Source organism: Heptranchias perlo, chromosome X, assembly GCF_035084215.1.
Source record: "Heptranchias perlo isolate sHepPer1 chromosome X, sHepPer1.hap1, whole genome shotgun sequence".
NCBI lineage: Eukaryota > Metazoa > Chordata > Chondrichthyes > Hexanchiformes > Hexanchidae > Heptranchias > Heptranchias perlo.
Window position 1 is genome coordinate 15,306,408 of NC_090370.1, and position 17,531 is coordinate 15,323,938.

General features: G+C 44.6%; 2 protein-coding genes across 3 annotated transcripts in view; both read left to right on the top strand.

The window, feature by feature from the left end:
• The window catches only part of LOC137307305 (vitamin D3 receptor B-like), a 274,444-nt gene that overhangs the window by 201,301 nt on the left and 55,612 nt on the right, over nt 1-17,531 (top strand). For both annotated transcript variants that reach the window (XM_067976766.1, XM_067976767.1), the window contains one exon: nt 916-1,046. In XM_067976766.1, coding sequence (XP_067832867.1) covers nt 916-1,046 — 131 coding nt within the window. The remainder of the gene's footprint in view (nt 1-915; nt 1,047-17,531) is intronic.
• LOC137307306 (myosin light polypeptide 6-like) overlaps nt 1-17,531 on the top strand; it is a 448,832-nt gene that overhangs the window by 155,487 nt on the left and 275,814 nt on the right. The window lies entirely within an intron of this gene.

A 17,531-nucleotide genomic window follows, 5' to 3' on the forward strand; every position in this document is an offset into this window, starting at 1 on the left:
TATGGGCAAAATGCTCCTAGGAATTCAAACCTGTTATTAGTTTAAATCTTTGCCAGTTGGTGATATCCGCTGCTAATTTAGAAGTCTAATTTTATTTTTTCCTGGCATAAATTTCACAACTAACAAAATCGTTTTCTGTCCCCAGCTGTTTGTTTTGGGACTCTGACGTTTGATGCCCTCTCTGATTGCTGTACTCCAAATTTCAGGAACCCCAATATTGCATTCAACATACGAATTAAGAGCAGGAGTAGGCCATTCGGCCCCTCGAGCCTGCTCTGCCATTTGATAAGATCATGGCTGATCTGATTAAAGGAGCCCAAATGGAGAGAAAGTTTTCTTTAACACTTTGATTTGATTTACCACAACAATACAAATATATATTTTCCCCAGTTTACTGCACTCCTCCCCTGAAACAGCTGAGATTTGATGATAGTCCTCCAGTACCCTGTTGAAGTGGCCATTCTCAATGTGAGCCTGGACAGCAAGTGTCAGGCTATTCGACTGTGGTGGTATTGCAGCCAAATCGGATTGGATCCTTTCACTCACATACAGGTTCCGGCAGGAGTCACCAAATACTGCTCAGGAATGGGAATCCTGCCTGATTTTTTTTTTCTTCTCCTTTCCCAACTTTTTTTTTTGCTTACTGCCTTCCCTTGATGGCTCAGCTAAGACTGGGAACTCTGTGTGGGGAATTGCCATTGTTTTCTTCCATCCTAACATTTCATGGCACACAGCCTTGCTCAATTGTTGAGGCTTCCTGATCGCCTAGTATTTTGTTTTTCATTAGTTGTAAAATTGTTGTCACAGTCCTCAAAGAACAAAAGAAGGAAATTAGTGTGGTCTCTGCCTGTCCTTTGTAAGTGTATACTTATAGTCTTGGTCACTGAGTTGATTTATTTTTTTTGTTTCCCCCAGGAGAAGCATGAAGAAAAGTGCCAATTTTACCTGTCCTTTCAATGGCAACTGTTCAATTACAAAGGATAACAGAAGGCATTGCCAAGCATGCAGACTCAAGCGATGCCAGGATATTGGCATGATGAAAGAATGTAAGTAATTACACTTGGAATACAGGAGAAATTTTCAATGAAGCTGAATTGATGAATGAAGAATACTCAGTTTAATTTGTTCTTGAGAGACACAATTTCCAATGATCAATGGCATGTAATATTTCAGTTGAAATTGCTGTAATGATGAAGTCCAGAATATCCTGTATGACTGTCACTGTGAATTAAGGAAATGCCCTGATTGCCTAGTTGATAAAGACACCAAGCCCTACAGACTAACAGGTCCCAGGTTCGATTACTAACCTGATCTCAGCAAGGACGTTATAGTTGACCTTTGTTGCAATTTTAGGTTTTCCAAATCTTTTCAGTCAGAAGATCCCATTGGTGGATCTTTGGCTCCTACAATCTGGAAGTGGAACCTTTTCTCTGCCGTTGCGGAGGTGCATACCTGAGAGCTGACAATTACCCCATTTTCAGTAATCCGCTTACTGGATTTAATGTCATTTTGCACCATGCAATCATATTCTCTTCAAAATGACAGATACTGCCACACAGACCAGAGGGTTACAGACTAAAACCAGTTTTACCATTATGCACATGTGCAGCAACTTTGCACCTCAGACTGGCAGTTTCCTCTGGCTCCACAAGTGATTTATTTTTCTGGTGTCCAGCCTCTGTGTTATCATTCCTCCTCCACATGTGCTTTCTGTTCACCAAGTGTCATCACTGCCTAGCTCCAAGCCACTGCTGGTCCCAACCCTGATTTTGGCTTCTGATGTATCCTGGGCTCAGGCTTTGCCTGACCTTCACTCCGCTCTCAGCCACTCATGGGCCTCACGACCGTCCCTTCCCCCCCCCCCCCCACCCCTGCCCCTAGTGTTGTCAGACAATTCAACAGAGTGTGAATGATCCACTCATCAATGCTGCCAGATCCCAGATCCCCTAACTTGAATGCTGTCTGCGCAGTTAGCTAATACTGTAATGGCACATTTTACACTTTAAACTAACTAACTAACTAAAACAGAACAACTAGCTGAATGACTTCCCCAAACAGGCTGGTGGACGATCAGGTCACATTTCCCTTGGGACCCTACCTCCCCTCTCAATCCTGCCAGATCCTTGCATCTTCTCTTCTCCCTCCCTCCCTTTTCCAAACATGGCCAGAGACCAGACCTTTAATGCTACCAAACCCTAATGCCTCCAAGTTGCCTGCTCCCATGGCCCTTTCCCAAATAATTCTGCAGCCTGAGATCGCCACCCTAAAACTTCCAGATCCCACAACATCCATCCCATTATTCAAAGACCCTGCAGGCCCTCTCACTGCTCATATCGCAGGACCACACTAATGCTTCCAGACCACATTAACTGTATACGCGCGTACACACACACACACACACACACACACACACACACACACACACCCTTCTCATGCTCCCACGCATCAGACCTCTCTCCCACTCGTCCCAGATGTCTGATCATGCCCGATTGGCCTCACACCCTGAGACATGCTCTCTAAACACCAGGATCCCCTCCATCCTTCCCTGTACCCCCAGGAGAGAGAAAACAGGGAACTACAGGCCAGATCGCCTGATATCAGTCGTTGTGAAAATGCTCGATCCCATTATTAAGGAAGTGGTAACAGGGCACTTAGAAAATTATAATATGATTAGGCAGTCAACATGGTTTTATGAAAGGGAAATCGTGTTTAAGAAATTTATTAGAGTTTTTTGAGGATGTAACTAGCAGGGTAGACAAAGGGGAACCAGTGGATGTAGTATATTTGGATTTCCAAAAGGCATTTGATAAGGTGCCACATAAAAGGTTGTTACACAAGATAAGGAGCTGGGGGTAATATATATTAATGACTTGGATGAAGGGACCGAGTGTAATGTATCCAGGTTTGCTGACGATACAAAGCTAGGTGGGAAAGTAAGTTGTGAGGAGGACACAAAGAGTCTGCAAAGGGATATAGACAGGTTAAGTGAGTGGGCAAGAAGGTGGCAGATGGAGTATAATGTGGGGAAATGTGAGGTTATTCACTTTGGTAGGAAGAATAGAAAAGCAGAATATTTTTTAAATGGTGAGAAACTATTAAATGTTGGTGTTCAGAGAAATCCTCATACAAGAAACACAGAAAGTTAACATGCAGGTACAGCAAGCAATTAGGAAGGCAAATAGAATGTTTGTCTTTATTGCAAGGGGGTTGGAGTACAAGAGTAAGGAAGTCTTGCTGCAATTATATAGGGCTCTGGTGAGACCTCACCTGGAGTACTGTGTACAGTTTTGGTCTCCTTATCTAAGGAAGGATATACTTGCCTTAGAGGGGGTGCAACAAAGGTTCACTAGATTGATTCCTGGGTTGAGAGGGTGGTCCTATGAGGAGAGATTGAGTAAAATGGGCCTATACTCTCTGGAGTTTAGAAGAATGAGAGGTGATCTCATTGAAACATATAAGATTCTGAGGGTAGATGCTGAGAGGCTGTTTCCCCTGGCTGGAGAGTCTAGAACTAGGGGTCATAGTCTCAGGATAAGGGGTCGGCCATTTAGGACTGAGATGAGGAGGAATTTCTTCACTCAGAGGGTTGTGAATCTTTGGAATTCTCTACCCCAGAGGGCTGTGATGCTCAGTGGTTGAGTATATTCAACGCTGAGATCAATAGATTTTTGGACTCTAAGGGAATCAAGGGATATGGGGATCGGGCGGGAAAGTGGAGTTGAGGTAGAAGATCAGCCATGATCTTATTGAATGGTGGAGCAGGCTCGAGGGGCCGGATGGCCTACTCTTGCTCCTGCTCCTAATTCTTATGTTCTTATGATCCCACAACTCCAGCTCCCAGTTTTGCCATCCCCTTGCATTACCCTCTAAGGGTGTGCATGAAGTGCCTCCAGCTAATCGAGCTCAGGATTTCTGAGCTTGAGGAGCATCTGGAATCACTGCAGGGCATAAGGGAGACTGAAGATTTTCTGGATCGTACGTTCCAGGAGGTGGTCACTCCACAACCACAGAGAGTTCAGGACAGTAAGTGGGTGGCCGTCCGGCAGGGTAGGAAGAGGCAGGCAGTGCAGGAATCCTCCAGGAGTGTGGCACTCACAAACCGGTTTTCAGTATTGAATACCGGTGAGGGTGACAACACCTCGAAAGAGTTCAGTCCGGAGCATGGTACCGCAGGGCAAAGGACTGCACGGGGGGGGGGCACAGTGAAGTGTGGGAATGCAGTGGTTAATAGCGGATTCAATAGTCAGGGGGACAGACAGGCGTTTCTGCAACCGCCGACATGAGTCCTGCATTGTGTAATGTCTCCCTGGTGTCAGGGTAAAGGACATCACTGAGAGGATGCAGAACATCGAAGTACAACGAGCCTACAGCACAGAAACAGGCCATTCAGCCCAACTGGTCTATGCCGGTGTTTATGCTCCACACGAACCTCCTCCCCCCTACTTCATCTCACCCTATCAGCATATCGGTCTATTCCTTTCTCCCTCCTGTGTTTAGCCAGCTTCCCCTTAAATGCATCTATGCTGTTTGCCTCAACTACATCTTGTGGTAGCGCATTCCACATTCTCACCACTCTTTAGGTAAAGAAGTTTCTCCTGAATTCGCTATTGGATTTATTAGTGACTGTCTCATACTGATGACCTCTCGTTTTGGACTCCCCCACAAGTGGAAACATTTTCTCTACGTCTATCCCATCAAACCCTTTCATAATCTTAAAGATCTTTATCAGGTCACCCCTCAGCCTTCTCTTTCCTAGAGAAAAGAGCCCCAGCCTGTTTAGTCTTTCCTGATAAGTATATTATCTTAGTTCTGGTGTCATCCTTGAATCTTTTTTGCACCTTCTCCAATGCTTCTATATCCTTTTTATAATATGGAGACCAGAACTGTTCACAGTATTCCAAGTGTGATCTAACCAAGGTTCTATACAAGTTTAATATAACTTCACTGCTTTTCAGTTCTATCCCTCTAGAAATGAACCCCATTTGCCTTTTTTATGGCCTTATTAACCTGCATCGCTACTTTTATTGACTTGCGTATGTGTACTCCCAGAGGCCTTTGTTTTTCTACCCCATTTAGACTCTTATTATCCAAGCAGTATGTGGCCTCGTTATTGTTCCTACCAAAATGCACCACCTCACACTTATCTATATTGAAATTCATTTGCCAATTACATGCTCATTCTGCAAGTTTTTTTAGTGTCTTCTTGCATTTCAACACATTCTTCCTTTGTATTAACCACACCACCCAATTTTGTTTCTTTTAATTCGTTCATGTGGACATCGCTGGCTAGGCCAGCATTTGTTGCCCATCTCTAATTGCCCTTGAGAAGGTGGTGGTGAGCCACCTTCTTGAACCGCTGCAGTCCGTGTGGTGAAGGTTCTCCCACAGTGCTGTTAGGGAGGGAGTTCCAGGATTTTGACCCAGCGACGATGAAGGAACGGCGATATATTTCCAAGTCGGGATGGTGTGTGACTTGGAGGGGAACATGCAGGTGGTGGTGTTCCCATGTGCCTGCTACCCTTGTCCTTCTAGGTGGTAAAGGTCGCGGGTTTGGAAGGTGCTGTCGAAGAAGCCTTAGCGAGTTGCTGCAGTGCATCCTGTAGATGGTACACACTGCAGCCACGCTGCGCCAGTAGTGAAAGGAGTGAATGTTTAGGGTGGTGGATGGGGTGCCAATCAAGCGGGCTGCTTTGTCCTGGATGGTGTCGAGCTTCTTGAGTGTTGTTGGAGCTGCACTCATCCAGGCAAGTGGAGAGTATTCCATCACACTCCTAACTTGTGCCTTGTAGATAGTGGAAAGGCTTTGGGGAGTCAGGAGGTGAGTCACTCGCCGCAGAATACCCAGCCTCTGACCTGCTCTTGTAGCCACAGTATTTATGTGGTTGGTCCAGTTAAGTTTCTGGTCAATGGTGACCCCCAGGATGTTGATGGTGGGGGATTCGGCGATGGTAATGTCATTGAATGTCAAGGGGAGGTGGTTAGACTCTCTCTTGTTGGAGATGGTCTTTGTCTGGCGCGAATGTTACTTGCCACTTATCGGCCCAAGCCTGGATGTTGTCCAGGTCTTGCTGCATGCGGGCACGGACTGCTTCATTATTTGAGGGGTTGCGAATGGAACTGAACACTGTGCAATCATCAGCGAACATCCCCATTTCTGAACTTATGATGGAGGGAAGGTCATTGATGAAGCAGCTGAAGATGGTTGGGCCTAGGACACTGCCCTGAGGAACTCCTGCAGCAATGTCCTGGGGCTGAGATGATTGGCCTCCAACAACCACTACCATCTTCCTTTGTGCTAGGTATGACTCCAGCCACTGGAGAGTTTTCCCCCTGATTCCCATTGACTTCAATTTTACTAGGGCTCCTTGGTGCCACACTCGGTCAAATGCTGCCTTGATGTCAAGGGCAGTCACTCTCACCTCACCTCTGGAATTCAGCTCTTTTGTCCATGTTTGGACCAAAGCTGTAATGTGGTCTGGAGCCGAGTGGTCCTGGCAGAACCCAAACTGAGCATCGGTGAGCAGGTTATTGGTGAGTAAGTGCTGCTTGATAGCACTGTCGATGACACCTCCCATCACTTTGCTGATGATTGACAGTGGACTGATGGGGCGGTAATTGGCCGGATTGGATTTCGTGTCATCCACAAATTTTGAAATTGTACTTCCGATTCCAAAGTGCAAATTGCTAATGTAAATTGTGAACAACTGTGGTCTCAGCACCAATCCCTGTGGAACACACTTCCCACCTTTTGTCAGTCTGAGTACGTACCCTTAACCCCTACTCTCTGTTTTCTGTTATATCGTCAGCTTGCTATCCATTCTGCTACAAGTCTCCTGACTCCACATGCTCTGACCTTAGTCATGAGTCTACAATGCGGTACCTTATCGAAGGCCTTTTGAAAATCCAAATATATTACATCTACTACATTACCCTGGTCTACCCTTTCTGTTACTTTTTCAAAGAATTCAATAAGGTTGGTCAAGCATGACTTTCCCTTTTGAAATCCGTGCTGACCATTCCGTATTATATTTTTGTTTCGAGATGTTTTTCTATTACATCTTTGAGTAAAGATTCCATGATCTTTCCTACCACCGATGTTAAGCTAATTGGTCCATAGTTCCCTGGACTGGTTCTATCTCCCTTTTTAAATATAGGAATCACATTATCTGTCCACCAGTCCTCTGGCACTATTCCTTTTTCTCGTGAATTTTTATATATATGTAATAGTCCCTCTGCTATCTCTTCCCTAACTTCTTTTAATATGCACGATGCAATTCACCCAGACCAGGGGTTGTATCCCCTCTAAGTTTGATTAGTTTATCAATTATCTCCCCCTTTCTATCTTAAATGTCTTTATATCTTTTTTTTATTCGTTCATGGGATGTGGGTGTCGCTGGCGAGGCCGGCATTTATTGCCCATCCTTAATTGCCCTTGAGAAGGTGGTGGTGAGCTGCCTTCTTGAACCGCTGCAGTCCGTGTGGTGAAGGTTCTCCCACAGTGCTGTTAGGAAGGGAGTTCCAGGATTTTGACCCAGCAACAATGAAGGAACGGCGATATATTTCCAAGTCAGGATGGTGTGTGACTTGGAGGGGAACGTGCAGGTGGTGTTGTTCCCATGTGCCTGCTGCTCTTGTCCTTCTAGGTGGTAGAGGCCGTGGGTTTGGGAGGTGCTGTCGAAGAAGCCTTGGCGAGTTGCTGCAGTGCATCCTGTGGATGATACACACTGCAGCCACGGTGCGCCGGTGGTGAAGGGAGTGAATGTTTAGGGTGGTGGATGGGGTGCCAATCAAGCGGGCTGCTTTGTCCTGGATGGTGTCGAGCTTCTTGAGTGTTGTTGGAGCTGCACTCATCCAGGCAAGTGGAGAGTATTCCGTCACACTCTTGACTCGTGCCTTGTAGATAGTGGAAAGGCTTTGGGGAGTCAGGAGGTCAGCCACTCGCTGCAGAATACCCAGCCTCTGACCTGCTCTTGTAGCCACAGTATTTATGTGGCTGGTCCAGTTACGTTTCTGGTCAATGGTGACCCCCAGGATGTTGATGGTGGGGAATTCGGCGATGGTAATGCCGTTGAATGTCAAGGGGAGGTGGTTAGACTCTCTCTTGTTGGAAATGGTCATTGCCTGGCACTTGTCTGGCACGAATGTTACTTGCCACTTATCAGCCCAAGCCTGGTTGTTGTCCAGGTCTTGCTGCATGCAGGCACAAACTGCTTCATTATCTGAGAGGTTAGGAATGGAACTGAACACTGTGCAATCGTCAGCGAACATCCCCAATTCTGAATTTATGATGGAGCGAAGGTCATTGATGAAGCAGCTGAAGATGGTTGGGCCTAGGACACTGCCCTGAGGAACTCCTGCAGCAATGCCCTGGGGCTGAGATGATTGGCCTCCAACAACCACTACCATCTTCCTTTGTGCTAGGTATGACTCCATCCACTGATTCCCATTTTTGATCTTTTCTTCTAATGTCATACCCACCTTGTTTGTCTCCCTAGTAAATACTGAGGCAAAGTAACTGTGCAATATTTCTGCCATTTCCCTGTCATTATTTGTGAGTTTACCTTGTGTGGCCCTATCCCTATTCTGATTTTTCTTTTGTTATTTATGTGTCCATAGAATAGTTTACTATTTATTTTTATACTCCTTGATTTAATTTCTTAGTTCCACTCTGCTTTCCTAATTGTTTTTGACATCCTTCCTAACTTCGTATTCCCTTTTGTCATTCTCTCCTTTATTGTCTATGTACTTAGTGTGTTCCTTTTCAAATTTTCCCATATCTCTTTATTAATCCATGGTGTTTCATTATTGGCTAGTTTGTTCTTGTTTTTTAGAGGAATATATTTCTCCTGAACTCTATTGATCACCGTTTTAAATACTTCCCACTGCTGGGCTATCTCTTTGTCTGTCGATTTTTTTTTCCAGTTTATCTTCCCTAATTCCATTCTCATCCCCTCATTTTGAGGGTGGGAACCAACAACACAGGAAGGAAAAGGGTTGAGGTCCTGCTTTGAGTTTTATGAGCTAGGGAGGAAGATAAAAAACAGGACCTCAAAGGTAGTAATCTCTGGAACTAAGATAAGACAGGTTAATGCATGGCTGGAGAGATGGTGCAAGAGGGAGGGCTAGACAGAATCTATTTGGCTAGAATTAAGCAACAATAGAGGAGCTTTTACCACCAAATAGTGGGAAGGAGATAGAGGAGAAAATTTGCAGGCAAATTTCAGAAAGAACTATAAGAGTAGTGATAATGAGGAATTTCAATTATCCTAATATAGACTGGGATAATGACAGTGTAAAGGATAAAGAGGGGGAGGAATTCCTGATATGTGTACAAGAGAACTTTCTTGATCAGTATGTTTGCAGCCCAATAAGGAAGGAAGCAGTGCTGGATCTAATTCTGGGGAATGAAGTGGAACATGTTTCAGTAGGAGTGCATTTGGGGAACAGTGATCATAATATCATTAGGTTTAGAATAGTTATGGAAAAGGCAAGGAACATTCAGGCGTGAAAATACCTAACTAGAAGAGGGCTTATTTCAGTGAGTTGAAAAAGGATCTGGCCCAGGTGGATGGAATCAAAGACTGGCAAGCAAAACAGTAACTGAGCAATGGGAGGCCTTCAAAGAGGTGATAGTTTGGGTACAGACTAGACACATTCCCACAAGGGGTAAAGGTAAATGAATACTGCCAAACCCTGCTCTCCCCACTGTTCTCATACCCAATCACACTCCTCCCATTTCTAGAGCCTAACATCCCTCTGCTCCTCCCAGACCCCATCAACTCTCTCCCAGTGTTGCCACACACCAGGACCACCCTCCCAACAGAATCAAATAACACAACCCACTCCACAGTACCTACAAGCAACCTACTTTCAAACTGCAGTATGTTCCTTGATATCTTCCTCTGTATCCTGCACTTTTTTTAAAAAAAAGATAAAATTAACTGCATATGTAATAGTAATCATGGCCACTGATTTAGTTTCCACATAAATATCAACATAATTGTGGAATTCAAAGCCAAAAATGCCAACTCTTCCACAATATTGTATTATAAAAACATAATTTCACTTACTCAGCATCGTAAATCGGTGGCCCTGATAATATAAGAACATAAGAACATAAGAAATCGGAGCAGGAGTAGGCCAATCGGCCCCTCGAGCCTGCTCCGCCATTCAATAAGATCATGGCTGATCTGATCCTAACCTCAAATCTAAATTCATGAACAATTTCCTTCCCGCTCCCCGTAACCCTGGAACGTTACATGGAATAATGCAGCATATTCTCCGACCCACTGTGAGCAATGTTAACAGAGATGGGCATGTATCTCTTTTTTTTTCTGGCTGTGTGTACACGTGTCTTGTGTATTAGTACATGTCTGTCCCACTTCAACTGAGCACTCTTTTTTATATATTAAAAAAAGAGAAAGAAAGCCAATCATTTCCTACTAGTTTTTTTCTGACCTTAATAACTTAGGTATCTCCCCATGGGCAAAAGCCAGGAATTTATAAATAAGTGTGCCAATCTACATAACTTCCCTCATCAATTGGGATCTAATTTACCTCAATGTACCTATTTGGCCCACTTCCCCACAAGTAGTAACCGAGCAGTGAGCAGGTCAGGTTAGCAGCTAAAAATCACAGCTGCGATCCAGACCCAGACTAACTATGAGCAATGCCACATGAGATCAGCCAGGAAAAATAATAACACTGGGCTATATTTTCCTTAGTGGTGAATTTTACTGCCAAAATATTATTAAAATTCACTTCCATCTGTCAGTGTAACTCTTCTAAGAAGCAGCCCAATTTTTATCTGTGCACCTTTATTACATATTCATTGCAGACTCTTAGCACCCTCTATCGGCAATCTACCCATGGTGGGAGGAGGGAGGTAAATCCAGAGTTGCCTCAACAGCTGAAAGGGCCAAGGCAGCCATCAAGTGCCTCTGCTGGCCATCATATGGAACGGGGCCCAGGTTTCAGAAGGCATTCCTTAAATCAGGGTCAGAATAGGTGATGGCAATGAAAAACTGATCACAAGAGCCTTCCACTGCTTCCATATTCAGCTGTGGCTCGTTGCAGTGTTTGAGTAACCGAGCCCACTGATTTACAAACCCTTCAGTTGAGATGCTACTGTCTGTAGTCTGACAAAGGAGGACCCAGTTTTTCTGCCGTGAAGGAAGGAAGGACACAATCCAGTCCCATGGAAGGAGGTGACCTTGGCAGCATATTCTCTGAGGCAGCAACTCCTGCACAGCTGCTCAAAGCCACTCGAGGGCAGCCAAGGCAACAGGAGATGGTTTTACTCTTATTACTATCATTTCCAGTTACAGCCATCTTGTCCTCACTGCATCAAACACTATCTGTGACTTGCCACCCACGTGCAGAAGGACCCACAATATCCTCCACACCCCTTCCTTCTCCTGCAAGTGTTCCATTACTCACAGCTGAATATGGAAGCAGTGGAAGGCTCTTGTGATCAGTTTTTCATTGCCAACACCTAATCTGACCCTGATTTAAGGAATGCCTTCTGAAACCTAGACTCCATTCCATATGATGTCCAGCAGAGGGCCTTCACTCTCTACTCCTTAAAGGGCAAACAGCCCACAACCAAAGACAAGGAACTGCCACCTTAATGCCCCCAAAGCTCCTGCTGAAAATCACCAGCCAGCCACCTCAGAACTTCCTCCCACTGTAGGAGAAGTAGCGGGCTACGATTGAAAGGGCACCAAGGGGAAACACATGATTGTAAACTGTAGGAAAGTTGTCAGATTTGTTGCCAGTGAGATGTTTTTGTCACTGATGGGAATTGTGCCGAATGATTTGGAACAAAGTGAGGGAATGCTGCATGAAGGAGTAGTGGAATGATCTTCAAATGGGAGTCTTGGTAGTGAGGAGGAGAGCTACATGTCAGAAGGCGACTGAGTTGAGTTTGTTGCTAAAAGGGCTCCCATGATGGCAGAACTCATTTGAGAGTGGGCTCGGATCTTAGTCAGCTGAAGGTCTCCTTTTTGCACTGTGCCCTCAGCTGCCTGGCAGCTGGCTCAAATAAGTTACTGCTTTGTGAGGGAGGAGAGGCTTTCTGAAGCATTGCTAGGGGTCACGGTGAAATGGCGTCACCTGGATCCGCAGAGAGGGAGACGTGGTCAGCAGTGGGCAGGGGCTGGAGTCCACCAAAGGTGCCTATTCAGCCTGGCATCTCTGCGTTAGTCCTCCTGATCCTCCACTTCTGCCTCCTCAAAGCAGAGGAGCAGGAGGTGGCCTAAAGTAGACCTCATAGGTACCCAAGGTCCACTCTGGAAGATTAAAACTTTTATTAAAAAAATTCAACTTTTTAAAAAGTTTTTTTTAATAAAACTGAAGGAACTTTTACAAAAAAATTTAATAATTCTTAAAATTCAATTTTTTTTGAATAGTGTTGTAAAAAAAAACTTAGTTCTGGGTCCCTTGTGGCCTTCTGCTGTTAGGCACCTCTAGCCCTCCACAAGCAGCCTCCAATGCATCTTTCCCGGAGGCGTTATTCATCACCGACAACCATTGGATGATGGAGGAAGAAAATGGGGCCTTGCAGGAAACCCCATCCATCCCCACCATCATTTGCATAACCCTTACTTGACTGCTTTCTGGTTTGCATCACAATGAAGTGTACAAATTTGAGTAATGTGACTATTTTGTGAGAACCTGTTTTGAGCAGAGTCGTACCTTTAGAATAGGCCTTATTTAGCATCTGAAGTATAACTACATCTTGAACTTCACAGTGTGAGTCTTGCCTTTGATACTTTCCTTTTGTTTCATTCTGTCTTTTGACTATTAAAATTTCCGACATTTCTTGTGCTTTTCCTCACTCTGGTGAGAGAAATCGAGAGAATGTTATAGAGATGAGGCTATCCCAGCATCCATAGCAGTAGTGAAAGTCTTCCATTAAAACCAAGTGCCCAGCAAGCATGGACAAGCCTTCCTCTTCTGACAAGCCCAGCTTCCTGTTTTTGCCATGAGAGGATGCTTCGGGCAAGCAGCTAACTCACAACTGAAAATCTCCCAACTAAGATTTGCACAATGATGGGTTTGCAGCTCTGATGGGGAGTACTAATAGTGTGAGAGAGTTGAATTATAACAGGTACGTTTGGTGCCAAGTCATCCATGGGAAAATGGCTGTGCCTCTACAAATATCAATTGAGCACCTTCACAGTCGGGCTCTGGGTTTCTAAATTATTGCTATCAATGCTGATCTTTGGACAACAGGAGTCATGCTGGACTGAGCTGCTGCTCAGTGTTCCACATAGTGGGCAGGCTGCATAGTGAGGATAGGCAAGTTTGAATGGTATTCCATGGTTGAGATTGATATTCCAACATAGGTATCCAACTCTATTAGTAAATGTAGTAGCTCCAACTTCACACAGTCTGACTTGGGGTGGAATGTCTCTTGCTGTGAAACAAAGTCTTGGGTGTTATGTTTTTCTCCCATGTCATCATTTTAAACTATAATCGCAGCAAATAGAAAAGTGGTTTCAACAATTGTAACTGAGCTTTCAACTGGTCACAAGATTTACTTTAAGAAAACAAACTGGGTGAATGAAATCTCACTATTATCACAATGAATATATTTCAGTACTTCTAAAACAATTGTTATAACATGAACAAAACAGAGCACAGTTGCACAGCCCTAACACTATTTGGTTGTCAGTGTAGACCCTAATATGAAGATATGAAGTGTGATTATACTGTAGGGATCCATTAAATTTGATTATTCTACAGATGCACCCGCCTGTGTAACAGACTACCAGCAAATTTTCTTGTGTTAACATATTGGTGTCCACGGTGGTCCAATAAAACAGGTCACATATTATTTATACTGTAGTTCATCTACGTTACTGCAGTGATTTAAGGTTTTAAAAAACTCATGACTAAACACTGGATAGTGCATGGGGATGTGGTGTGGCTGGGCTAGTCATTTGTTTTCTAGAATTTCAGGAATTGGTGCTGCTTGGCCATCCTGGTGGCTGGGCCTCTGAAGTACTCTCATTATTGATGCAGGGAGAGCAGCATTCAGCAGGAGACCAATGAGCCATGAATGCTGTTATCGTTCTCTTCCCCCCACCCCCCCTTTCAATTTATCTTTGTGCTGTCTGTCCCTAATTGACCCATTGGAGAGCCAATAAGAAGCCATGTTTCAATGTCCCAGAGCTGCTGGCCGAATAGAGAAGCTGGGTCCTGAACAGTCTCGGGTTTGCTTCCCTTACACCCTGGGGTCCTGCTGATAGTACACTATCGCTATTAAAGTACCTTTTGATGTAGGGGATTGGAGGGGGAGGGGGGTTGGAGGATTCATTGGGACTGGACAGAAAGGAATAACAGCATTCATAAAAGACGAAGTGATTGTTTTCTCTGGGCTGATAAAGCTACACACAAACTAGTAGCATTATAAACAGAACATGTGCTAGCAACAAGAAACTGTAAATATCTCCTCTCATGAGAATGGCTATCCCACTCATGACTTGTGTAGTCAGACCAGATCATTTTGGAAGCGTTAGAAACACTTATCCTGTCCTCTTAAGAGTCCCATGTTATGATGTTGCCGTTTAACACTTTAACAGTGGTACTGTTTTTCTACTGTTTGAACTTTGCTCCTCTGCAGAGCTTGAACTTAAGTTGAACAGTGTTCGATTTGATAAATGGGGAAAGAAACTATCATTAACAAACGGGGTTCAAAGAAGACTGCACCTTTATATCAACGGTAAAACATATTTATTATAAAGTTTGACAGATGACAAAGAGACATCATTTGCAATTTTTCTCTTCCCCCTCTCCCCTCCCGCTGAGGGGAGAGGGGGAAGAGAAAAATTGCATCATCGTTCGCAGCAAATTACCTACCCGGCAGGTAACACCTGTCTGTCTGCACACTGATTGCCTTGGCAACGGGCAGTTGAAAAAACTGTCTGTACTCACCAAGCATTGTTCTGTGAATTATAAATGCGATTTCATTTCGAGGTTTTCATTTTCACATCGTTCACCTGAGGAAGGAGGAAGCCTCCGAAAGCTTGTGAATTTAAAATAAAATTGCTGGACTATAACTTGGTGTTGTAAAATTGTTTACAATTGTCAACCCCAGTCCATCACCGGCATCTCCACATCCCGCTGAAAAGCAGACAGTGAACAGATACTCTGCTTCCACCCTAACCTCTCGCTTTTTTAATGCATCTTTACTGATTTCTCTCTTCCCAACCAAGAAGGTAGACCGATCTACTCCCGGCTCTTTGCTAATGCCGCTGTGGAACAGCTGCTGGGACATGCATACCTTTCTAACATCCAGCACTCGATGCTGGAGACTCCTCAGCAAGATGAGGCAAACCTTTAGCAGGAGATAAAACCAGCCTTTTATTTTAATAACAAATGCCAGTGGGTGTTGAGCAGATGGATCTGCGACCAAGCAATGACAAGGGAAGGCAACAGCTGAAAATAAAGGCAAAAGAAGGAGGGGTTACTATAAACTGCCATTAAATAGAATTGACACTTATTTCCAGTTATGTTCAACGGTACATTAATTTTTACTGGTACGTTCAAATTTCTATGAAGATTATGTTAAATAAAATGTATGTTACATTTTTTTAATGAATTTCATTGCTTGTTGAATATGGTTTCTAAAACTGTATTTTTCTAGAGTTATAGGCCAGGGCTTCCGCTTCTGGGCTCACCAGCCTGCATTTTTCCCTCCTTCAGTTTAATGGCCAGGAAAATGCAGGCTAGAGAGCACAGAAGCAGAAAACCCCAGCCATACAGTTGAGTTTGGTTTATCCTTGTTTAAAATGGCTTTTATTGGGTCTTTAATGAAGCGTTTTTGATGGAAGGAAGAATTCTCAGCCAACTATTTATGACTCTCTCTGCTCCAAATAAAATATTAATTACCAGCCAAACGTTTGATTTGAATAAACTAGCACAAGCTCCCAACAGAATTAGTTTTGAGGAAAAGCATCTCACCAATACGATGTATCCTGTTACACCAATTCAGTAGTACTAATCTGATGAGGAATTTCCACAGATGTAACAAACCAGCTCCCCCTGTTGTAGTGGGAATGTCAGTCACATTAAGTATCAAATGGATTCCCCCTCACCGATTGAGTCCCAAAACACAACTCTGCTTTCATGCAGCATATTATGTAAGCAATTTGTTATTTACAATGAGAAAATGTATTTAATAATTGTTTATAGTTTTATTTAAATTTAAAAAGTAAAAATTTTCCTTTAACTGACAAATGTTGACAAATTGCATTTTAATGTCACAAGAACTGAGATTTTTTTTTAAAACGTTCCCATGCGTTCAGGTGTAAATTTCAAATCAGGGTCAGGCACAAGGTTCAAATCAGATCACCCAAAATATATACCGTGCAATACACGAGTAACAAGTGTACAAAAATAATTGGCAAAACCTATTTCAACTTGTCCATTATATTGCTCAATTGCCATGGATATATTAAGTTTTTCCCCTGAGCCCTAACCTCTGTAAGGGGCTTAGTTTTGGCTCCAAGGTTGCCGCCTGTTCCTAGTGATGCTGTGAGCAATGCCACAGGGCATCTGCAAAAAAAATGTTTTTAAAGCTTCCCCCATCCAAAGTCCTGCCCTACTGCTGCTGGTCCTGCCCTGAGCCTTACCCAACCTGCTCACCCAGAGATCTTTCTGGCCCCCACCTGCTGTGTTTTTTTACTGTGCTCTGACTTGGTGTACAGTTCTTAGCTCCCATTCAGTGGGGGTCAGGGGCGGGTGGGAGGTTAAAATAACAGCTTTTTGGAGTGGGACCATATCCCGGCTCCAACTCGCCCACTTCTGGGTTTAACCCAGGCAGGTTTGTCTGCACGTGAACAGCAAACACCAGGAAGTCCCGCCCCCACTGAAAGCCAGCAGGGCGATACCTAAAGGGGCAGTGTACCTCATTGAGATACTTGAAGTACTTAATTCTTTGTGTATTGGAAAATTTAAATGAATTTAACCTTACGTGTTTGGGTTTCCCATCGCTTCTGATTCACATTAGGTGAAAGCAGGTGGGAAGGGCCGGATCCATGAGGTGAGTGCCTTTATTGCACTGCTTGTGGGCCCTGAGGAACAGGAGTGCTTCATTCAGGCCCAATAAGCTCACCTGGTCGACAGAACCCCCACGATCGGCTGGACCCCCCCTCCCCCCACCTACCTCCAACTCTTCACCCGACCTCCAGTGACCTCCGATCTCCAAGTCCTGGCATCAGACCCCCCTCCGCCCCCCCACCCCCCCCCCCCCCCCCCCCGCCGATCTCCACCACCCCGGACCTCCAATGTCCTCCCCGGTCCCCCAATCTCCACCTCCTGGCATCAGACCTCCCGATCTCCTCCCTGGCCCATGATCCCTCATTCCCCCCCCCCCCCACCTCTCTCCCTCCTATCCCCGGCTGCAGCCTGCTATTGCAGGCATCTCTGCCCGACAGCCATCCAGCCTGTCAATCAGGTTTGCTGCTGGGCGTGAAGCCCAAAAGTAAAATTTGTTGACCTCTGTGATCGCGAGCCGCCAACTT